A 24,265-nucleotide genomic window follows, 5' to 3' on the forward strand; every position below is an offset into this window, starting at 1 on the left:
ACATTGTTGGAATTTCTACAAGTTAGCTGTTAATCAAGTAGATCATGGCATATTAAGGCTTTTTAACACATGTTTTTGACATCTGGCCCTGTGTGGCTGACAGTTAAATTAGTTTTGTGATTGACGGAGAAATATTTTGGAGTATTGAATCATCAATAACACTTAAAAACGTTATACTGCTTGATGATGTTTTTTGTCATCAATGCCCAGTCAATAGTACAAGTGCTTAGAGCAAATCAACCTTGTTTCCAAATGACTCTGACACCTTCTGGATGTTAAAACACGTACTTAATTTCATTTCCCTTCCTTTGAAGACAAGATGATTCCTAAGTTGAGTTCTTATTTCTTCCATCAGCCTTTTTAGTTGCCTGTTGTATGCCAGACAGTTTGCCCAGTCCTTTGGACTAGAGTGCTGCCCTTGGGTAAGCTGGCCTGGGAGGTTGAGCATGCAGTAGACCGTGGGCACAGTGCTGAGTGGTAATAAATGCCACACGATAGGGCCAAAGTGATTTTTGGGAAGGATGTCAAATAGTGAGGTGACACAGTCAGTTTGGGGCTTTAAAAATGTCACCCAACAACCCTGTGGTAGAAGTGATGAAATGGAGAGGGCCTGGTGGCCAGGCGACCAGTCATGAGACTTTTGTAATAAATACAGGCAAAAGGCAGTAAGGGCTCATTTGCTGAAATCGTGGAAAGCCCTCGAGAGACTTACCATACACTGAGGCCATATCTTTCTTCTGTAGATCACGTAATCATCCACTCTCCAATGTCACAGACAAAGTCAAATAGGACTGTTGCTGGAATCAAGAAGAAACAAATATAGGCAATTAATAGACACATTTATTCTATTTTCACTCCCACTGTCATAATGATATACTTCACTCTAAAGTAGCAAAAGCAATAATGCTACTCTTTCCCCCCTGAAAACATTAGATACAAACATTATTGTCATTGAGGTAGAACAGTTGCTTCCCTGGGAATCCTTAAATCACAGACCAAGTGTTCAGACTAACTTTCCTCTGCTTTAAACACTGTTCTACAATCGTCTTAAGTATCAGGAATTGTCTTTTACTATGTACTTAGAAAAATATAGAAGATAATATCAGAATATTTAAGCATCATTGTTGTGCCAATATTTTTTAATGATGACATCCAAAAGGAAGTTCAGATATGTGTTGGGTAATTTGAAACCAGCTTTAGAAATCTAACTCGAACTTTTCCCAAGTGGAATTTTCTTTTAAAATAGAAGGTTCTTATTTTGATATCGGCAAGGCTGTACAGTTTCGGAAACGTGACTACCAGAGTAGTATTTTTATTTCAGTAGGAAAGTCAAGGGCAGGCAGGTCCTCAGATCTCTCTGAATGTCTTCAGGCATTTGTTTGTGTCGGTGTGGTCTCAGGGACTTGGCTAAGACTAAGAGAACTTTGGATGTTAGGGTGGGCCTTCTGTTTATGAGCTGGGTCACCTTCGATGAGTCAGCTGGCCTTTCTGTGCCTGGGTTTCCTCAGCTCTACACTATTCCCAGTAGCAGTGCTTCAGACCTTCAGTCGTGATGAAGACTAGGTAAGTGGGGCACATTACCATGCCTAATGTGTAGTAAGCTCTCAATATGGGAAAGCTGCTAAGTGAACTTTGCTCAAAGTCAAGCAATGCTTTGGAGCCTTTGCTCATTGCCAATAAGCCATTGGGAAAATTTGGAAGTAAATAAATATCTTCTGACACATTGGGAAACCACTTATACAATGAGCTTATTTTAATTTTGTTTCAAGTTCTCACTGTGAGTCAGTCCTCAGTCCTGAATGGTGGAGGTCCCGCCCCACTCCAGTCCCCTTTCCAGTCAGAGAAGAGTCTTCAGAAACCAAGGAAAGTCTTTTTGCATCAGGTGGGAAAGCCAAGCAAGAAGGGTAGAGCCAAGAGTTTTCTTCTTCTTCTTCTCTTGCCCAGACAAGGCTTTGGCAAGTCCAGAGTCTTAGTGCCTGACCCTCCCTTTTTTGGAACAGCTTTTGAAATTTTCTAAGTACCATGAACCAAAACAGCCTCAGAGCTTATACATGAATGCCTCTTGCAACTCTGTGATGCTTTTATGAACAGGCCAAAAGCTGTGTTCTCTGCTATGCCTCTCTTCATAAACCAATTTTTTTTAATTTTTATTTTATTGATTATGCCATTACAGTTGTTCTATTCCCCCCTTCATTCCCCTCCACCCTGCACCCCCACCCCTACTATTCCCCCCCTTTAGTTTATGACCATGTGTCTCAAGTTCTTTGGATTCTGTATTTCCCATACTATTCTTGCCCTCCGCCCTATCTATTTTCTACCTACCATCTATGCTACTTATTTTCTGTACCTTCTCCCCCCTTCTCGTCCCACTCCCGTAGCTAACCCTCCATGAGATCTTCATTTCTATGGTTCTGCTCCTGATCTAGCTGTCCTTTTAGCTTGCTTTTGTTTTAGATGTGGTTGTTAATAACTGTGCGTTTGCTGTCCTTACACTGTTCATATTTTTTATTTTCTTTTTCTTAGATAAGTCCCTTTAACATTTCATATAATAAGGGCTTGGTGATGATGAACTCCTTGAATTTGGTCTTATCTGAGAAGCACTTTATTTGTCCTTCCATTCTAAATGAAAGTTTTGCTGGATAGAGTAATCTTGGATGTAGGTCTTTGGATTTCATGACTTGGAATACCTCTTTCCAGCCCCTTCTTGCCTGTAAGGTCTCTTTTGAGAAATCTGCTGACAGTCTGATGGGAACTCCTTTGTAGGTGAGTGTCCCCTTATCTCTTGCTGCTTCTAGGATTCTCTCCTTCATTTTAATCTTGGATAATGTAATGATGATGTTCCTTGGTGTGTCCCTTCTTGGGTCCAACTTCTTTGGGACTCTCTGAGCTTCCTGAATTTCCTGGAAGTCTATTTCCTTTTCCAGATTGGGGATGTTCTCCTTTATTATTTGTTCAAATAAGTTTTCCACTGGTGGCTGTTCCTTTCCCCCTTCTTGTACCCCTATAATTCGGATGTTGGAGTGTTTAAAGATGTCCTGGAGGTTCCTAAGTCTCTCGTCATTTTTTTGAATTCTTGTTTCTTCATTCTTTTCTGGTTGGTCATTTTTATCTTCCTTCTGGTCCACTCCTTGGATTTGAGTCCCAGTTTCCTTTCCATTACTATTGGTTTCCTGTGCATTACCATTCATTTCAATTAGTTTAGCCTTCATAACCTCTAATTTGTGACTAAAATCAACCAGTTCTGTGAGCATCCTGATGACCAGTGTTTTGAACTGTGCATCTGAAAATTTTGCTATTTCTTCGTTACTTAGATTTATGGGCTCTGGGGGTTTGAGATCTTCTTGAGCCATTTTTGGTCTGTTCGTGCTCATTAAGTATGAGGAGCGGAGCATTAGGGGCAGGGCGGGGCCTCCAGGGCAGGGTCGCTGGGTTGTGATGCTGTATGTGGGGGCGGGGTCAGAGTCGGGAAATGACGTCCCCCCTCTCTTGCTTCCTGCTGGCTGGGTGAGGAGCGAAGCCTGAGGTGTTCACCAGGGTAGGGTTGCTCAGGTTGCTGGGTTGTGATGCTCTATGTGGGGGCGGGGTCAGAGCCCAGAAATGGCGGCTGTCTCTGCTGCCTCCTGTCACTGGGACCTGCTCAGTCCCATCTCACTGCCCACTCCCTCGCTGGTCTATCTGCACAGGAATGCGCCAGCACAGTCAACCCACTGTCCTTCACCCTGGCCAGATCCACTGGTTGCTCACTGGGTCGCTCACTGGGTCGGCCCTTTGCCACCCCATGCCTGGGATCCACGGGCCTGAGTCCATCTGACCAAGTTTTCCTGTGCAACCCACTCCACCAGCTGCTGGTTTCGCCCCTCTTACTGGTTAGACTGAAGAATTCATTGTTATCGGACTTCTGAAAAGTTCAATTTTCTGTGTTCTGGCTGTGTTTTCTGTTGCTAATATTTTGTTGTCTCTAAACTTGGTTGTGTGAGAAAGCACTGCGTATCCACATATGCCTACATCTTGGCGGAAGTCTTGATAAACCAAATTTTTAATAATATCTATGTGTGTTGATTCTTATAGGGAATTTCTTACATGTATTGCCTCATTTTTAGCATATCTTGGCATATGACAAGGTGAAAGACGGGTTCTCACCTCTTCTTTTTTGACAATTGCCTCACAGGAAAGAATAATTGAACGTTTGAAAGAGCAGCGAGAGAGAGATGATCGGGAAAGACTAGAAGAGATAGAATCTTTCCGAAAAGAGAACAAAGACCTAAAAGAGAAGGTCAATGCTTTACAAGCTGAACTGACTGAAAAAGAGGTGAGTTTGGAAAAACAACTGAACTTGAACCATACTGATGGTCCTCATAGAACTGCATTTATGGTAGCCTCAAGAGTCCAGAGACTTAGTTTGAGGAACGGTGTGAAGATTTGGGGAACATAGTTGCTCCTGTTTTGTAAAGCTGTCTGAATTCAAAGGGAAACATCATCAGTGATGCTCAATACATGTCTTCTCTTCTAACTGCATAGGATGGAGCTCCTTAAAATTCTTCTGGATGTTTTACCACATTCGTGTGGCTTAGAGGAGTCCGTATTTTTTGTGTCCATTGACTTTTTGTTTGAAATAACAACAAAAGCATTAATAATAATAATAGCAGCTCCACTTTATTGAAGGCCTTTAACATCCTAATTCTTGGGTTGGGTGATTTACGTTCATCTGTGCTTCTGGGGATAACTCAGTACCCCCAGCTTAAGAGATTTGGTATCAGGCTGGACACAAAAAGTTAAATGTGGCTGTTCTTCTGGGACATCATCTTCATGTTATGGTAAAAATTTAAAACAATATTTTCACATTAGAGCAAATGTGGGAAACCCAAACAGATCTCACTTTTTTTTTTCAGTAAAACAATATACTTTAAAGAAACTTCTTATTGGGGGTCATGGAGAGAATGCTTTGGGTTATAGCCCCCTACGCTGAGGTACACCTATAACACCTTAGTTTACTTAGGGATACTTCACTGAAGAGGTTTGAGAAGCAGCAATGCACATTATTTTATTCAATTGTCAAAACTCTGACATATGTGCCATTGTCCACAACTGGTCCCTTCACCCTTATCCTTCCCCGCCTCCTGGCAGGAAATGTCCATCTACTTTAGGGCTGGTACAGGTCCTTCCACTCTGCTGAGTTTTTGTTTTTTTCTTTAAAGATTTTATTTATTTATCTGTGGAGAGGAAGGGAAGGAGAGAAGGAGAGAAATGTCAATGTAGGGTTGCCTCTCCTGAGTCCCCTGCTGGGAACTGGCCTGCAACCCAGGCATGTGCCCTGACTGGGAATCAAACCATGATCGTGTGGTTCGCAGGCCTGCGCTCAATCCACTGAGCTACACCAGCCAGGGCTCTGCTGAGTTTTGATAATTTTCTATAAATTAGGAATCTAAGAGATAATTCTGTACATTAGGAATCCAAGAAAGGAGGAATTGATGAATAATAGGAGTTTTGAGGAAACTCAGAAGCAAAATTTATACTCCCTAAAATTTAAGTTTTTAGACAGGAGATTATTGTTTTGATATGAAAATAAAGAATATAAATCCTCTTCATACTATTTCCCTGCTAAATTTAACTTGGGGGAATCTATAATTACTATAGTTGATATGTGATAGAAGACTTTGACTCATTTTCAGCCACTGACTGCAAATGCTATTCATGGGTTTGCTCCTTAAAAAGTACACACACACACACACACACACACACACATCTTATTGAAAAGAGATCTTGATGACATGGTGGAGCATAAATTTTAAATGAAAATAATTTTGTAAACAATGCCTACAGTGTATGAATTTCAGACAGGCATTTCAGCAAACATTTATTGTTCCTGTATAATAATGTGCCTGCCAGTGGGCTGGGTGTGTTAGTCAAGCTTCCACTAGAAAAACAGAACTGTATTAAAAAATTTAACCATATTAAGAAATTTATTGCAAGAAATAGGCTTACACAGTTATGGGGGCTGGCTAGGCAAGTCCACAATTCATAAGGCAGGACGTCAGGAAGGGCAGGCAAGAAACTCACAGATGGTAGCTGACCTGTTGCTGTTCACAGGTGGAATTTCTTCCTTCTCAGGAAAACCTTAGTTCTGCTCTTAAGGCCTTTCCACTGATAGGATCAGGCCCACCCACATTATGGAAAATTGTATTCTTTACTTAAAGTCGACTGATTGTAGATGTTAGTCACATGTACAACACAACTTCACAGCAATACCCAGATCAGTGTTTGACTGAACGCCTGGGGAAGAGAGCCTAGACAAGTTGACACCTGAAGCTATAACACCCAGCAACTTAAAAGCTATCTCAAGAAAACAACATATAATTTGTTAGCAGGGAGTTTATAATTCAGATGGGGTGATAATAATCTTTACCATGACAAAATACCGGAATTATAAGGTCCTTTTTTTATTTCTGGGGAAGTAATATGATAGAAAATATTGATATTTGAATTGGGTTTGAGATCTGTATCTCCCTTTGATACCTTGGTAACATTGGAGAAGATGTGCAGGTCATGTGAGCTTCAGTTTCCTGACCTGAAAAATAAGAATGGCTAACCTGTCCCTTAGAGGGTTACGAGGTGGGCTGTTTGCTTGCTGATGGTGGTAGTATCTTCATCAACAAGGTCATCTGGATGTGAAGTATTAGGCAATATCATCTACAGAGAGAGCATTGTATGCTTAGTGTCTTCCTGTGTGTTGAAAATGGATATAAAGGAAATGCACTGCATCTGCTTTTAGGTGAAACCTGAACATTTTAGTCACATAGTTAGATGTTGCTAATGATTTCATATTTAATGATGGACCTTGCTATCCTAGCTAGCAAAATTATGCTCTGTGATGTATGCAAGTGTTTATTTATTTATTTAGTTTAAAAAATTCAGACTATACAGGGGAGCTTTTGGTTTCTGGGTGGGAATGATGAATGTAAAAATTTAGGTAACCCCATGTCTGAATTGGAGAGGCTCATTATATCTGCTGAATCTGTATTTACAAAGGATTGGAACATGAGGTCTACTCTAAATTTTAAACTAATTTTATCTTTGATTACACAAAAATGTTTGAAAAACCACTGGCCAGTTGTCTGTTAAAGAAAGGGAATTTTATCAAAACTTAATAGGGTGTTTTATACTTGATTTTCCCTGAGAGGGAGGGTGGGAAAGCATTAGAGTCAGTATTTTCTCTCATATTTGTCTTAGAGTCTGCATGACCTGACAGCAATAAATGTAAATGGAAGGTTCAGGGTGTCTGTTTTACCGTGACATGTAAAGACCACCTTGGGACTTACATCATTAGCATGGCTTTGAGACGGGAAACATGCATTTACTGACTGCACCACTTGGTCACATTTGATTGTGTTGCAATTAGATCCTGCTCAGTTCTGTAAGCTGGCCAACTGTAATTTCCGGGCCAGAGCAGACTATTGTTACCCTAGTAAGACTATATTTACTCATTTGTCTAATGCACACTTTATTGCTATATATAGAATCAATGTATTCAAATAGAAGACATTGCTAGTAGAAATTGCAGTATTTTACTTACTAGTGTTCTCTTCCTTTTAGTCTAGTTTAATTGACCTCAAGGAACATGCATCTTCATTAGCCTCAGCAGGGCTGAAAAGGGACTCTAAATTAAAATCTCTAGAAATAGCCATCGAACAAAAGAAAGAAGAATGTAGCAAACTGGAGGCACAGTTAAAAAAGGTAAGTCAAGCCTAAGGGGGGGAAAATGCTTATTTTATAATGAATTACAAAATGGGAAAGCAAAAGAAAAAAAACCCTTATCTTTTGCTGTCTGCTGATAAAAGAATTAAACACTCTTTAGTCCTAAGAAGTCTGCATCAAATCTGTCTGTAAACCTGAAAAATTATCTTAGGTTTCTTGTCTGGAAAAAAAACTTGAAAAATACATGAAAATAGTAGTGGAAGTAACAAATATAAAAGCCAGCCATCACTCTCTGGGCAAATCTCAACTATCAAAAGAGATAAATGGAAATTTGCAACAAACCAAAGAATCCAGGGGCTCGATTATGCATTGATAAACTTTTTCTTCTTTTAGAAATAGGTCAACATTTTTATTGGAGTTTTGCAAAGTTTACCTGATGACATTAAATTTCTAGAAGTTCACCAAAATAGTTAAGTCCCTGGAATACCTGTGGGATGAGTATTTATACTTGACCTGAAATGGCCCTAAGAAAGCTTTTTTAATGTAAAAGGCTTTGAGAAAGAATGCAGGATATTCATATTGCAGCATTGACATGTTTTCTCTGAACTGGACGTTTCCGTGGAGTACATTTCCAGTCACGCATTGTTCCTTTGACTTTGCCCTGTGTTGTTTGGTATGTCTGCATTCATTGTGTACATAAAACTCATAACATTATGAGTTTAAGCATTTTGTTTCCCTTTGATGACTTATAAATTTATTCAAAGGAGATAAGACTCTAAAAAATTTGACTATGTATATTTCACAGCACATTGGAATGGGGATTTATTTGCTAAAATTATGGAAATATATGATATGGATGATAGGGATGTGAAAGCATTTATATCTTTGGAGAAATTATTCTAGATATCTTAAAATTTAATATTCTATTTTGTATGATGTAATATATAACTGAAATGTGATTATACTATATTCACTTTACCATGGAATTTTAGGAAGTTGTCTTGAGAAATTTCACACTAATAAAGTCTCCTTACCAATACAGAAAGATATGTATACAAATCAAATCCCTTGGCAAAAAAATAACAAGAAACTCTGTATTGCAAAATCTATTTTCCAATCTATTCAACAACTCACCTTTTTTCAAGAAATATCTAGTTAAGCAGAAATCTTGAATAATAAATAGGAGAATTTCAGTTGCCCATTTGAGAGAGTTTAAATGGAGATTGACTTGGATATTTATGCACTGGGTATATGATATGGATTCTTGACACACATATAAATATGTCCTGAAATGTTATACATGCACATGCATGTCAAGAAATGTACTTTTTCTTTACCCAACAGTTTTGTGATCATAGAGCAGGCTCTATGAAGATCATAAACATAACTCTGTGAAAAGAGAACTTCATTGGCTTCCTTTGGTGGTCCTTCGTACTGTCTTACCTCAGTTGTATTGTGCTGAGTCCTGAAGAAGGAGGACCTCAGATAGACCTGGACATGATAGATTCCCTACATCAGCTCCAAAGAGCTCTTATGCAGATGATGGCACTCCATATATTATTTTTCTAGACGTCCTCCCCTTCAGTTAAAGTCATTTGTGGATTTGAAATGCTATAGTAATTACAAGGAAAAGGTTCACATAGTGATGCTTATAGTTTCTACGTATATGACTTGACTAGTTTAATAAATCAACATCTATGCAATTCAATTTAGTTTCTTTCAAAATACCTATGGTTTGCCCAAGAAATCATTTCAATTATGTGGTTTCCTTTAACTCACAGGTAGACACCATATACTGGACTGCACAAATCAAATTCTGTAAACATCTTAGCATTATTCCTGAGAATATTTTAATAGTCTGCCATATCACTAGAATTAAAGTGACCAATATGGTTATCTTACTGTAAAGGACCTACTTAATTTATGAAAAAAATAACTTATTTCTAAGTATATAAATAATTGTTGCTTATACCATCTCCTAAATGCATAGTACAGTGAGATTAAATAAGGTAATTATAATTTAAATATTTTCATACCTAGCCTGCAGATGCTATTTTGTTATTTTTGGCTCTCTAGCATCAACTCAATTCAAAAGTTTAAAATACTTTTTCTAGTAGTCTTTAATTTCTGCTAATAAATAGTTCCATAAAAACCTCAAGTACCCATCACCTTAAAAAGAATTGAGATCTACATGAAATATTTGAAAATATAAGCCAACAGTATGTGAATATACATATAAACACATCATTTACTCATGGAAAAATAAGCAGCTATAAAAGCTTAAGGAGTGTCTGGGCCTCCCTTTAAATAAAAGGGTATGTGACTTGTGAATAAAATATAAAGGGTTACTAAATGAAAGCTGAAAACATAATAGTTTTATTATGTCATAAATAAACCATGAATTCCCAGTGGAATTTTGCTCAAGATTTGTGAGCGTCCAGGTATTTTTGCCATAAAATCTACACAATGTAGATGTGTTTCGCTGAACAGAAACCTTGTCCGCCAGTGACAATGGAATCCAAGTGGAGATTTAAATTTGTTTTTTGTCTTATAAACAATTCTTGAATTTGGTAAAGTGAGTCATTTTATGAAAGTTTGTGGGAAACATTTTCATATATAATTGTTTTTAGCCCTTTACTATATGTGTTAATTTAAGACATTTCCAAATATCAATACTTTGTGATGGAAAATGCTTATAGGCAGAAAATAAACTATTTCTTATATATTCTGTCTGGCATCTTAAAAAATGCAATGAAATGTTCACACATGAGGAAATCTTTACTGATAGGTCGATAAAATGGTACTAACTAAATAATGCATAGCTACTAGTTCTAAATGTGCTTTATAAATTAGTGCATTCATTCATCAAAATAGACACCTATGAGAAGAACTGATGAGTGATAATATTGATCAATTTGCCTTTCAAAACTATTTGGTGTTCAGTATGTGAGTATAAATTTACCTTACATGACTAGAAATCAGTTGAGAAACAACAGCAATTTGAAATGTTATGATTATGCTCTCTTTAAAAATGTTATTTTCCAATTAATATTATCTTCCAGTTAATATTTTTAACCATGGCAAAATTACTGTTTATTTTATTAAAGTTGATCAAACAAAAAAAATTCAGGCTCTTCAAAGGCACATGTCTTAGAGTAAAGCAAACATTTTCTATAATATTTTGCCTTCTATACCTTGATGTTGATCCCCAAATTAATAATATAGTTATTTAATAAATATAAGTTAACAGTGCTGTTTAAAATAATATTTAGTGTAGTTAAATCTACAAATATTTAACTCTTCTACACAAAATAGACAGGAGAGCATTTCAGATTCTTAAGCACTTAGAACATAATAGGATAGTTAGTAAAAATTATATTTTTTACTGATTATGAACTAACAGTAGGAACTGGTAATGAGCAATGGATAATACCGTATTTTGGTTCCCTTTGTTTTTCCTGTTCACTTAAATTTTTACTTCCCCCATTCACTGTTAATCCTGTAATATCTTGCTTACAGGTTTTTTGCTATTGCTAATCTGCTGTTTGCTGATCTATGTTTTTCTAAAGTTAGACTGAATAGAAAATTCAGGCTTGTGTTAATATAAAAGAGGAGCTATAAATTCAATGATAAGATTTAATTAATCTTTTATTATTACCATCTTTGAAGTTCAGGTAATAAATTGCAAACTTGGCCAAAAGTACTTCTTCTGATTCATTGCTAGAGGCCAGCACTTCATGTATCATCAAAAGTGGACAGCTTTCTTTATTTCATGGGTTATTTAACTTGAGAAAGGGAAAGTAACACAAACCTTAAATTTCTTATTCCAGCTATTCTTTTCTAGGAGCCAAAGTCAACATTTCTATTTCCCTAGAGCCTCTCACTTTCACTGTGGAATGTTTAGAAACTGAAATTTCTTCTTTTTTAATGACCAGTCGTCTGTGCAAATGCACTGGATTTGTTGAGCTAATGCTGTTTTTCTGGATCTTTCCTTCTTTCCCTGTCTGTGCTTCAATGCTTCCCCAACTTTGCAATGTAGCAAGCTGAGCAGTTGTTCAATCAGATGTACAACCCAGTAAGTCATTCCTGAACGTTGCCGCTGTAACATATCAAAGCATGAGGATCTATTGATCACATGTCACGGTGTGCTATACTGGGGAGTTTTTTAAAAGATTTGAGTCTTTTTCCATTTCCATTTTGTCAGAAGAAATAGCCTGTGCATAGTCCACTGCCATTTCTTTTGAATGTGAAATTTAAAAACTAGGTCAGGGAAATATTGCCAGCTTGGATATTACCTTCATCTTAACTTCAAGTCTAAGGCTATAGGAAAGCAGAGGTCAGCAGCAGATCTAGGCTCATGGAATTCTTTTTCATATCCTTAAATGCATACTTATCTAGCAAACCACTCAGTGTGTTACATTCAAATGATGGAAATTAAGATAGGTTTAGATTTAAGAAAAGGGCATTGCTCTTTGAGATTGGTAAATGCCTAACATTATTGTGGGTTTTATAAGAGTTAAAACCATGCCATTTGGCTGAGGACAAGTTAAAATATAGCATCTTAATAACAGATAGTAACAATTCTGATTATAGCTTAATAATACAAAAACAGGTTACTACTAAAAATATGTGTAAAATGGTCAGGATGCCATCACTGATTTTTTTTATCCTAGTGATGACAGTTATGCATTAATATGAAGGAGTTTATTTTTTTAACATATTAAAGGAAGGCTATTTTTGTTTGTTTGTTTTGCCAACTCAAGAGCCTTACTGGGAGAAATATTACATAAGGGTGGCCAGAATTTGTTATTTGGCAGATGTGATCTGAGCCATCATGTATTCTAATTACCTCCTGTTTATAAATTCCCATCACAGGGAACAGGAATAGCATGGATAAAGGAAACAATTCAGCCAACAAGTTTTTGTTAAGCCACTGCTCCAGAATACATACCACATGATAACATGAGATGCTTGGGTGTATTTAATTAGATTCAGGCTCCACACTCCAGTCTTCAAAACAAATTTTGTTTTTGCAAACTGTTGGAGCATCTTTATTAACCTCTTTCCCTAAATATGATTTTTAGCAGAGCAGCAAAAATAATCCATATTTCCTTTCTTTTAAGATTTTCATGGCAGTATTAATAAGCAGGCTCAAGAGAATAGACTGATGGGGTGGAAATGGGGACAGCTGTAAAAAGACAGTAGGGAGGTGAAGAAAGACAAATAAGAATGGGTACCTTCAAGCTTGAAAATTGACCATGGGAAAAAATTAGTGTTTTCTTTAGATAATTTAAAAAAGATACAAAGTAATCCACTGAAATAGTTTCATGCTTGCTAGTAAAGGAAAGTAAGAAAACTTAAGTATGTCACATTTTGGATGTGTGCAGAACACATGGGGAGGACTTTGCAGCAGCTTAGATTTACCAGGCCCATGACAGGAGTTCACCAACCCTGTTGGACTTCTGTTGGGCAGGTAGGGCCAAAAAAATGGCTCTGTTAACTTTTAGGCCATTTCCAGAGATATTGATGACATGGCTCTCACTGGACTTTGCCTTATTTACCCCAGTGTTGGGTTTCCAGGGTGTAAAAGTGAACTTTTCAGTCTTGTAGGTGAGTAATTCAAAGGTCATTGACTGACTTTTCTCCCTGAGTTAATTAAACTGACCCACTGTTTTGGCATCCTGGGAATATAGCCAAACTCTCATTAAGTTACCTCTCTGTCTGCAGATATTCTTGGGGCCCCATTCTTTTTTTTGACTGGTAGGGATGCAGCATGATGGATTTTCTATCCTTAATAGTCTTTTTAAAAAATGACTGTTTTTTTCTGGTTATAAAAATAATATATGGCCACAGTGGAAAGACATAGGAGAAAAATAAAAATAACAGGACATCCCACTTCACAGAAATAATCACTAGGAACTTTTGATTTGTTCCTGACCCAGACGTCTTTTTGTTGTTATTGTTCTCTCCTCTCTCCCTTTCTCCCCTTCTTTTTTCTTCCTTTGCTCCTCCTTCCCTCCTTGTCTAAAGTGTTTATTGAGTTTTAGATCCTATTTTAATAACATATCAGAATTTTCTTATATGATTAACTGTTCTCCCACAACACTATGTTAATGGTTATTCCACTCTATTTTCTCATTTTCTAAATGTGGGTCATTCCTTTCCTCTTTTGAGTGTGTGTTTGCCAATATAAACAATGTTCTGAAGAACATCTTTCCATATTAATTTTTCCATTTCTCTATTTTTTTATAGAGTAAGTTTCTGGCCAGTGATTTTTAAAAGCTCCCAATAGTTCTTGCTATTTGCATTTTAGTGAAGTTCTACCAAGTCACATTTCTTTCAGCACTGAATAAAGGCAGCATTTTTTGACTTGGGGTGGTGAACACACAACATAGTCTACAGATGATGTATTGTGGAATCGTGTACCTGAAACCTGTATAATTTTGTTAACCATTGTCACCTCAGTAAGTTCCACAAAAAGGAAAAAATAAAGGCAGCTTTTTCTGCCACACCCCAATCAACACCAAGAACCATCATTGTATGTAACTTTTAAAAATGCATATATCGATTTTTAAAATTTTTTCTTTCCTTTCTTTAATTACTAGTGTGTTGAGGTTTTAAACAAATTAATTAGCTATTTGTATTTTTTCTGTAAAATGTTCATTTCAATCATTTAAGTACTTGTTTTTGAGTTTACTCTTGGTTGTTCATTGGTTTCTATGAGTTCTGTGGTTTGTATAGAACCTTTGTCAAATTTGTAGCAAAGTTATGTTTAACTTAAATTTTTTTACATAGAAAACTATTTTTAGGTTCCTGTGTTTCCCTTTTAGATTTCCTCATTACCTTTATACTTAGAAGTCACTTCTGATTTCAAGAATAGATACTCAGTTATATTTAAAAAATTTATTGTTAATTTTTACATCACTTTTACTACTTTGCCTAACTTTATTTAATTTTGATGCATGTTGAGTGATGAGGTTTCAACTTTACATTTCTCAGTGGATCAAGTAATTATCCCAATGTCCTTTAACAAAAATTGTTTAATCTACCAATCCTGATACTATTTTATTGTGTAGTAAGTTTTCGTATAGGCTAATATCTTGGTTTCTGAGCTCCTGTTCATTTTTATCAATGTCAGTTGCTTGTAGGGTCAGAATTTTAATTATTGTGTCTTTATAATATTTTTAAACATCTAATGAAACAAATTCCACCCCAATTATTTCTGCTTTTCAGGTTGTCTTCTTTTAATGCTCTTTAATTTTTTATTGTTCCAAGTAAACTTCAGGATTGCCTTGTCAATTAAAAAGCCCAAGTGTTGGTGATTGTAATTTGAATACTATTAAACCTACAAAATAATTTTAGAATGTTTGATATTTCAGTAATATTTCTCCCCATTCATTAATTTGATAAAATTCCTTTATTTATTCCTTTATTTATTTATTCTTTTATTTACTTCAGTGATCTTTTACAGTGAATTTTTGATATTTTTCTATTATAGGCCTATTGTATTTCTTTTTAAGCATAGTCCTAAGGATTTCTATATACATAATTTTTAGGTTATTGTTGTGAATGCTGTATTTCTCCTTTTATTTTCTAACCAGATAAAGGTACATATAAAATTTATTTTATTCTTGTATGTTTATTTTCAATATGACCATCTACAAAATTTGTTGAATTATAAGTTAGTTGTTTTTGTTAAATAAGACAATTTTACAGTCAGTCCTATGTTCATCAATCTAAACTAAATCAGTGTGAATAAGCTTTAAAGTCCTCCTGAGAATAATGTTTTCTTAGAGTAGCAATAAATGTACTTCTCAAAACATTTTATTAAGTGATGCTCTATTGCCATTTCTTCAGAATCTAAAATTTTGCCTCTCTATCCTTATTACTTCTTATAATAATAATCACCTTTCTGCAGCTTAACTACTTGTCTTCACTCCTGGAGGGATTTTGTCTTGTCATTATAAGCACTGTGCTGGTTACCTTCAGCTGAGTTATTTTTTTCTCTTAGTTCTTAACTCTAGACAAATAATACTTTTTTTCCATCATTCTCAAATACCTTCTTTGCTTAGTGTCCAGAGATGCTATCTAGAATTCTCTTATACATTTAAAATAAATCTTTAGATCTCTGAGTCCTCAGTTTAGTGCTTGCTATAACATCCTCCTTGCTACAAGGCAAGTGACTGATCCGGAGGCACTGGGGGAACCCTGCTTCTGGCCAGGGCACACTCTGGTGTTCCCACACACATCTGCGGTCCTCTTCCGGGCCCCCTCCCCCACCCAGTCACTATCTATTGAAATGCTATCTCTTCTGCAAATGTTTCTTTTGCAGGGCTTACATTTTATATAAGGGTTTATATAAAAAAAAGATGAGGTGTTTTTCCAGTCCAGTGGGGATAAAAAAATCTTGTTAACGATCAGTGAGGTCTTTCCGATTGACAAATCATGTAGGACTGTGTAATCCCAGGAGCACGATGGTCTGAATTATATAATCTTCCACAATCTTTGTCTGGGTACAATGGTTCTTTTTATGATTTTTAGCCTATTCTTGAAATTTAGTTGATTCACTCTTGGACTGGAAAACTACAACTATTTAAGAGATAATTCAGGACATAGAGCATGTACAAATGCACACATGCACACACATGCTTTACACTTGATCCGGGCTTTTGATATAACTCAAGTGATACTTGAAGTGACACTAAGATTTGAAGTTACATGTTTTGTTTCAGAACATCCAGGTAATTACCTCAGTTTTCTACATTGCAAATTTTAAGAGGTTCCATAGTTTAAAGGTATTACCTTAACAATTACTTTTATTTGTTTGTTTGAAGGGTCTTAAAAAGTGTTAAGTGTATCAGTTGATTCATTTTCATTTTGTATATGTGACATTAGAAAAATTATTTTGATCATTTGTTTATATTTATTTATAAATATCCTATTTGTTCCATCAGTAATAAAAAATTTCTTTTAGGAATAGTTATAATATGCAAATTATAACCATTCTGGATATATGTAGCTAGATTATCGAAAAAATAATTTTCTGTAGAACTAGATAGTGTAATAGCTAGCCAAAGACTCATTCTCATTAGTTCACAAATGTATTGTTTAGTCTCAGCTATTATATTTGGTATTAATTAATTGGGCTTAAAATAAAATTTAAAAATTATATGTTAGAGTTGTATAATAACCCTTAAAACTATATTTTACAAAGTAATATTTTGTTCATAACTCAGAATATGTGAAGATTATAATTTCTTTTAGAATATTAAAATCAAATATGCTTAAAGTAGTTTATATAGCCTGCTCTGCTGTTAAGATATTAAAGGAGTGTTAAAGCACAGTTAACAGACACTAAACCCCTACAGGTGCTGCAATCAAGAATCATATTTTTATAGGGAATATATTTAGCAAATTATTGCTAAAACCCAGAAACCACATGGAAGACAAGTCATCAGATTCATTACTTAGTGTTCTGCTTGCACTTTATGGTCATGACTAATTTGTTTGAGAGACACGATTTTTAAAATTTAATTTAATTTTTAAAAAATATTTTATTCATTTTTAGAGAGAAGGGTAGAGAAGGAGAAAGAGAGGGAGAGAAATATCAATGCATACTGAGAGAACCAATTTTTTTATTAAAATCACTAGGGCCCATTTCAAAGAGAGAATGTCATATAATATTACAATTGAATATTCCCTGCCTGGTTTCACAGCAGGTTTCTGGACCAAAGTTAATGCTTTCCTTCCCAGGTACTTGGAATGAAAGACTGTCAATTTATTGAAAGGAATCAATGACCAAGTTTTCCATGAAGAGTGTAAATAAACTTGTAATTTGTTGTACTGATACTATCAATACCTGGTTTTAGCTACTGTTTGCTCTTAAATTTGATTTAGGTATAGTATTTATCTAAAATTTTGCCTTATTCCTGAAATAATTCTAAATTTTTTTCATTAAAATAACCACTAGGTATTTTTATGTACTACTCGTCCCCAGTCATGACCAGATTTTTCCTTTGTGCTTGATTCAGGCTTTCAGAATACACATCAAAATACCAAGTCCTGCCCATATTAGTGAGATTCCAAACTTTATTTTGATTATTCACATTTGTGGAGAAATTTTCTCACATGTGAAAATTCAAGAGACATAAGTGGGGGGCGCTTAAAACTTTCTGATCTAATACATTATATAGACACGTCTGAGGTATTCTTTTGCTAATATTTCATGTTTCTTATAGAAACACATCTTATAGATGCTTGAGAGTTGCTCTAGAAGTTACCAGAAATACTTTGAGGCAGAGCCAGGTACCTGGATTTTCTCTTAAACTGAGCCATATCATCAGCAAAATTAAATCTCTACAGTTAGAAAAGGGTGCTCATTGATATTCCTTTGTTTTTAGTGACTGGTGGGTATCTGAAAGTGAGAGTGTGCTTGGCTGTATTTATGGTAAATAAGTTCTGAAATCATTAAAGGAAAATCCACACCAACCTGCATTTTCAAGAGCTAAATTCCTAATGAATGGACGAAATTGATAGGCCTTATGAGAATGGGATGAGCAATAGTTTCCTGACCTTTTCAGGGAGCTAATTTTAAACCAACAGATTCATGGGGGAAATAATTACTTTGCATTTTCAGTCTAAACCTTGAATGGGTCAGAATGCCTTGTAGGAATTTGTTCAGAAATGCTTATTTAATATATCTATTATTTTTTCTGCAGTATCTAAAGTACATTAGGCCCCAAACTGTTATCTCCTTTTGATCCCCACTGGGAGCTACCTATCCAGATCAAACAACCCATGATATAATTAGAAAATGCAAGAGTATTATCTAAATGCAAGTAAACTACTTCGTTTACTCCCTTTTTAGATGAGAGCTCTGGCCTTATATCTTCGAGGAAGCATTGGCTTTATAAGCTCAATTTCCTCCATTGTTTCTTAGTATCACCCCCAAGTCTGTAGATCACAGCATAACACACTCACACTGTACTAGTTAACAGTTTCAGCCCACCCTCTGAAAAGTAGTGATTCAGGATTAACAAAAATGATTAACTGCACTATCTTTCATAAATTCTGTGAAGACTTTTGGCTCCAATACTCAGGCTGGATCAGGGAATCACCAGTGTTCAGCCATGTGAAACTCTCTTTTCCCTGGGTCTTTACCTGGACCCTGGTGCTGACCCAGAAGCAGCTGTTACTCTCCCATCTTTCTGTGACACTTTCTTACAGCTTTCTACTAACTTAAATAATTTTAAATACTATCTATTTTCACCTTTATTTAAATACTTCTCCAAAAATTATAGTACCAATATTGAAGGTGGTTTGATAGAAATTATTTTGCCCAGAAATCAGTAGATATTGATATAGAGATGGATAGATATATTTAACTCAAAGATAGTTTCGAGGTTATCTATTCCTTTAAAAAGGAGAATCATTAACATCAATGTATATTATCTAACAGACACCTGTCCAGCTGTAAACTTAACTATGGTCTTTATTTTAATAACAATCAACTTTAGCACCACATGAGGCCAATGGTGATCTACATTTAGGCATCTTTTTTCCTCAGTTTTCTGTTCCTCAAACATCTCATGAGTCCTTTAACCACACCTACTTTTTGGGTTGAAAAGACTACCAGCCTATCTAATTTCACCCCCAAGTTGAAAGCTAGCTTTGGATTATTATCTTCTCTTTAAGAAGCTAAAATAAGGAATGTGCTCATAAACCTGTAACCAGCAGCTTTCTCTGTAAACCTAGCAGGGAGGCTTTTTTAGGGTGTATCTAATATCTTATCAATGAAAATTAAATAGACCTATTTACTTAGCTGTATAACAAGCCCCATTGATGAATCTAGGTCTTGTAACTAGTAATCCTCTACCCACTTATTAAAAATTGTGATAATAATAATCTGAAGTATAAAAATAACCAAAATAAATCACAGTGGCTGACTTCTAGCTCCTTGTGAATCTTTAAATCTGAGTGAAGAAAGGCATTTTAACTTGTCAGAATAAACCAATAAAAATATTAATTCACTTATTTGAGTGTTTCTAGTGGCTCACACCTCAGTTTATTAATTATTTTTTAAAGCTCTTAATGTTATTGTTTGGATAGTTTGAGAAAAATATCATGAAAAGTTTTTAGCCTCTGTAAAATAATGATAAGATAGTATACAAGTGGAAGAGAATTAACATGAGAATTTTGGTTTTCTTATTTTCTAGCAATTTAAAAACTGTACTTTTAATGGTTTTGCTGTTATAAGAGTAATGAATTGATTCTTATCATCACAAATAGAATTAGTTATATAGAATATTTTCTTTTAAAATAGAATATCTGCTCTACATTTTAAATAGGAGCTTAAATGAAAATATTTATTACTACAATTAAAATAAAATTATTAGATGAATAAATTCTTAAGGACATATTAGCTTAGTACTTTTTCAGATTATTTTAATTATATTGAAACTGTTTACTACCTATTATAATGAAAACCAGTGTACATAGTAAGTAAATTGAAAGATAACTTTCCTGAGAAATATTGGTAAAAGGGGGTAAACCAGTATCTGATAATATGTTGAAAATATTGTTATATTTTCCAAAGATCTTTTGCATAGTTGAGTTTTTTCTTGAATAAGAAAATCTTAAAAAGAGTAAAAACAAATTATTCTCCTTCTATCCTCATGCTTAAATAATATGTTACATGCAAAATGCTATCCTAAAATGATTATTTTGTCATAAAGAAATTTATTTTTATTTATACTAATTTTTGATTTTTTTACTAAATAATTGCAAAGATTGTCAGCCTTTTAACAGTAGTATTTTCTAACCATGCATGATTCATTTGACCCCACAGTAGCTGTAGCTTGCTTGCCTTGTTTTTTCCCTGAAATTAAAAAAAAGGTATCTAAAAACACAACAAGCATTTATTTGCTCTCTATAGCAAGACAGCAGAACAACTTTAGTCCTAATAAATTGTTAACATTTTTTTCATTTTACACATGGATGTTGGATATACATACATAAATGGCTTCTCTGAACTTTCTATGTTGAATGTGCACTGTTGTTAAACTACTTGTTTTCTCCCTGCCTGCTCTTTGAAGAACTCAATTAGGAATAATGGGAAACATGGGGTAGGCAAAACGTTGCAGTGCAGTGTTATTTCCATCTATCTGGGAATATTTCAGCCAAAAGTTTATTTAGGGAAAAAAATACATAACACAGTCTTACACACACAAAACCACAAATACTTTGGCTGCAAATGATTCTGCAGTGTTGTTGCTATGTTGTTGCTGTGTCTGTTCTTGTGTGTAATGCTGACACCCCTCATGCATGTGTTTGCAGATTCTCATATGTGTGCTTGTTCATGAATTAGCTCAACCTCCTCCTGGTTCAGGTTAACTTTAATCAATAGCACAAGAATTTATGGGTATGACTGTTAGCTGGAAAGCCCTTACTCACTTCCAAGTCTTCCTTTCAAACATCTTCTGCTGAAATTTCTCAGTGGGATGAAATGTGCCATGATCAGTCAACATGTCTCTTATATGTTACCTGGTTTTATATATGCCCTTGATGGTTCTTAGAAAAATAATTTAGTGCTGTTTTATCTCGGTTTCTCTGGTAATGGAAAAGGAAGCTGTTGGTATGAATCATCTTCTTAACCATGAGATGATTTGTCTTAGTTCTGCTTCACAAATGACCAGGAAGACTTCACGGTCTCTGCCTTCATCATCCCTGAATTTTTGGCAAGAAAAAAAGTAAAAAGTAGAAACACTTAATGGAACAACAAAATAGCGACAATAGCAGAAACTCTCCAATGAAATTGTAATATAATTTAAAACCAACCTTTTTCTATGGTAGCTGGAATGTGCAGTTTTTCTATCTTGCCTTTTAACTGACAGTATACCCATAATTCTTGGTGATTATTATTTTTTTTCCTTCAAAGTTAATTTCTGGGCCATTGGTGACTGCACTGTCTTTTATTCTAAATTATTGTGTTAACTACATTCTTTAAAAATGTAATGTTGAAGGCTCATAATATTGAAGATGACTCCAGGATGAACCCCGAGTTTGCAGACCGAATAAAACAGCTCGATAAAGAGGCATCTTATTACCGTGATGAATGTGGCAAGGCCCAAGCAGAAGTTGACCGGTTGCTGGAGATCCTCAAGGAGGTGGAGAATGAAAAGAATGACAAAGACAAGAAGATTGCAGAACTTGAGAGGTAAATTTTGCAGTCATGTTGTGGACTGTCAACAGTGAGTGAACACTAATTGCTTAGTTGCCCATCTCAGGTCACAGTGGATTCAGGAGGCACGTTCATGTTTCAAATTGGAAATCCATTAGGTATGAGGAATATGGCCTATTAGGATGATGTTGTGTTTCTGTGGGATATTCAGAAGGCAATTGGCTTATCTTTTGATGGCTTATGTACTTAAGTGTTTAAGAAAATAATAGTCTAGCATTGGTGCCAGCAAAATGTGTGAGAAGTTAAGGCTTCGAATACCTGAAATCTCAGAGTTTTTTTCTCCTATCAAAGATAAATATTTGTGGTTAAGGTTTTTCTCAAGCAAAGAATATAGAGAATTATACAGTAGTTGGGAATTTATTCTAGATAGGGGAAAGGATGAGGAGTTCATGTCCCTCCAGTGTTTTCTGGCACACAACAGATCCATCTTGGGATTTGTTTTTTAGAAGGACCTTGTGACATTTGATAAATAAATATGTTTGTAAAGGGTCTAAGACAGGCTTACCTGACAACCAATTCTGTCTAAAAACAAAGAGGGTTGTATTGGGATTCCAGATTATGTAGATTTTTAGATAAATCATATCCATATTGTATTTATGTACAGTATGGACTCTAAAAATAAGCTTTCTATTAGTGTTTTTTCTACTTTTCAAAGAAGGAAGAATTTCTGAATAATTTTACATAACTCCTTAACCTTTCAAGATTCCTTGTTGGTTCAGTAATAAGGAAGAATTTGTCCTTCCTAGATTCTCTACATATGGAAGAGATCAGCCCAGTTTTGAATAAATCAATGAATGTTTGCCAGCTCTGATCAAGACACTTGTGAGGGCCTAAAGGACTTGAAGATATATGCAGCATAGCTCTCTATGGCTTTTTGGAAAGATCACAGGCTTTAGCAACAGAAAGACCTGGGTTCAGGTTTTGCCTCTGCTTCACGCAAGCTCTGTGACCTTGAATCTTGTTAGAAGTGAATCTCTGACAACCTGTTAAAATGTATCATACTTTGCAGGTACCAATTCCCAGGGTAAGGTGGGCCAGTTATATCATCACGAAAAGCTGAATGCTAAAACAAATTCTCAGTATTAAGTAGCTCCATATTAAATGGATAAATTAGTTCTCAATAACATTTTGACATTTAAAAAAGATTTTGTTTATTTATTTTTAGAAAGAGGGGAAGGTAGTGAGAAAGAGAGTAAGAGAAACATGTGTGAGAGAAACATCGATATGTTGCCTCTCTCACACCCTCAACCAAGGACCATCCTGCAACCCAGGCATGTGCCCTGACCAGGAATCCAACCTGCGACCTTTTGGTTCACAGGTGCGTGCTCAATCCAATGAGTCATACCAGCTAGGGCCCAACATTTTAAAATATAGTATTTAATATATTCAAACCCCAAATCAATTTATAATCATTTAAAAATCTTAGCATTAATTGGATAATCTGATTTTTATTGCATGTGATCAGTTTTAGCAATTAAACCAATATTTTTCCTGAGTTAAGTATACAAATGAAAATATTTGAAGAGCTTCATTTTAATTTTTAAAATGTGGTAATGTTCTGCTAGCCTACCAGTTCTTAAAAACACTGTTAATTTTAGATATATCCACATGGCTATTTTGGAACTATATTTTAGGATAAACATTTTCTTAAAAAGCTGGTATAAGATTACAGGGAAGTTGTGATTATGTCTCTTTTATTGGTGAAAAAACTGAGATTCTGAAAGATAAAACAGTCCTCTGGGCTGGTCCTGTGGTCAGAAAGAGACAAAACTGTAACGCAGTCCACCGCTGTGAGAAGCAGCGAGCTACCGAGGTGCCTCAGAGAGCAATACTGGTGATATTACTAATAGCCATTAGAATCATAGTGATAGGTTATATATAGTCTATGCTGGCAGTGTATCAATTACTATATATTGTTTAATCTTACCCACAACCCATCCCTACGTTATAGATGAGAAAACTATGATTTGATACAAATTAGGTAACTTCCTCAAAGTTGTAGAGTTTATAAGAATCAAGTCTGGCTTTGAACCCAAGTCTGACAGATGAGAAAATACGTGGAGCACCAGATAGTCGCTCAGCCAGCAGGGAGCCGCTGTAGCTGTGACCCAAGAGATCTGCTTCAACTGTATCAGCTTTCATGAGGGAAAGAGCTGTGTCCCACATTGAGAAAGCATTTTTCTGCACTCAACCAGCTCTCCAGAACTGTAATTGAAAATTAGTATCAGCTACTATAAATATTTGCATAAAATAGCATAATTGTGTAGTTGGACAAAGAGGTCTTAGCTGGATGCTCTTGCCATTAAATCATCAAGAATATTCACATTTTTATTT

General features: G+C 35.4%; 1 protein-coding gene across 1 annotated transcript in view; it reads left to right on the forward strand.

Annotated features, from left to right (window-relative positions):
- Positions 1–24,265, forward strand: part of ERC2 (ELKS/RAB6-interacting/CAST family member 2) — a 982,831-nt gene that overhangs the window by 468,349 nt on the left and 490,217 nt on the right. Inside the window, exons 11-13 of the mRNA XM_053669554.1 lie at positions 4,169–4,309; positions 7,591–7,731; positions 21,714–21,907. Coding sequence (XP_053525529.1) covers positions 4,169–4,309; positions 7,591–7,731; positions 21,714–21,907 — 476 coding nt within the window. The remainder of the gene's footprint in view (positions 1–4,168; positions 4,310–7,590; positions 7,732–21,713; positions 21,908–24,265) is intronic.

The sequence above is a fragment of the Artibeus jamaicensis genome, unplaced genomic scaffold, assembly GCF_021234435.1.
Source record: "Artibeus jamaicensis isolate MK-2021 breed Jamaican fruit bat unplaced genomic scaffold, CSHL_Jam_final contig_519, whole genome shotgun sequence".
NCBI lineage: Eukaryota > Metazoa > Chordata > Mammalia > Chiroptera > Phyllostomidae > Artibeus > Artibeus jamaicensis.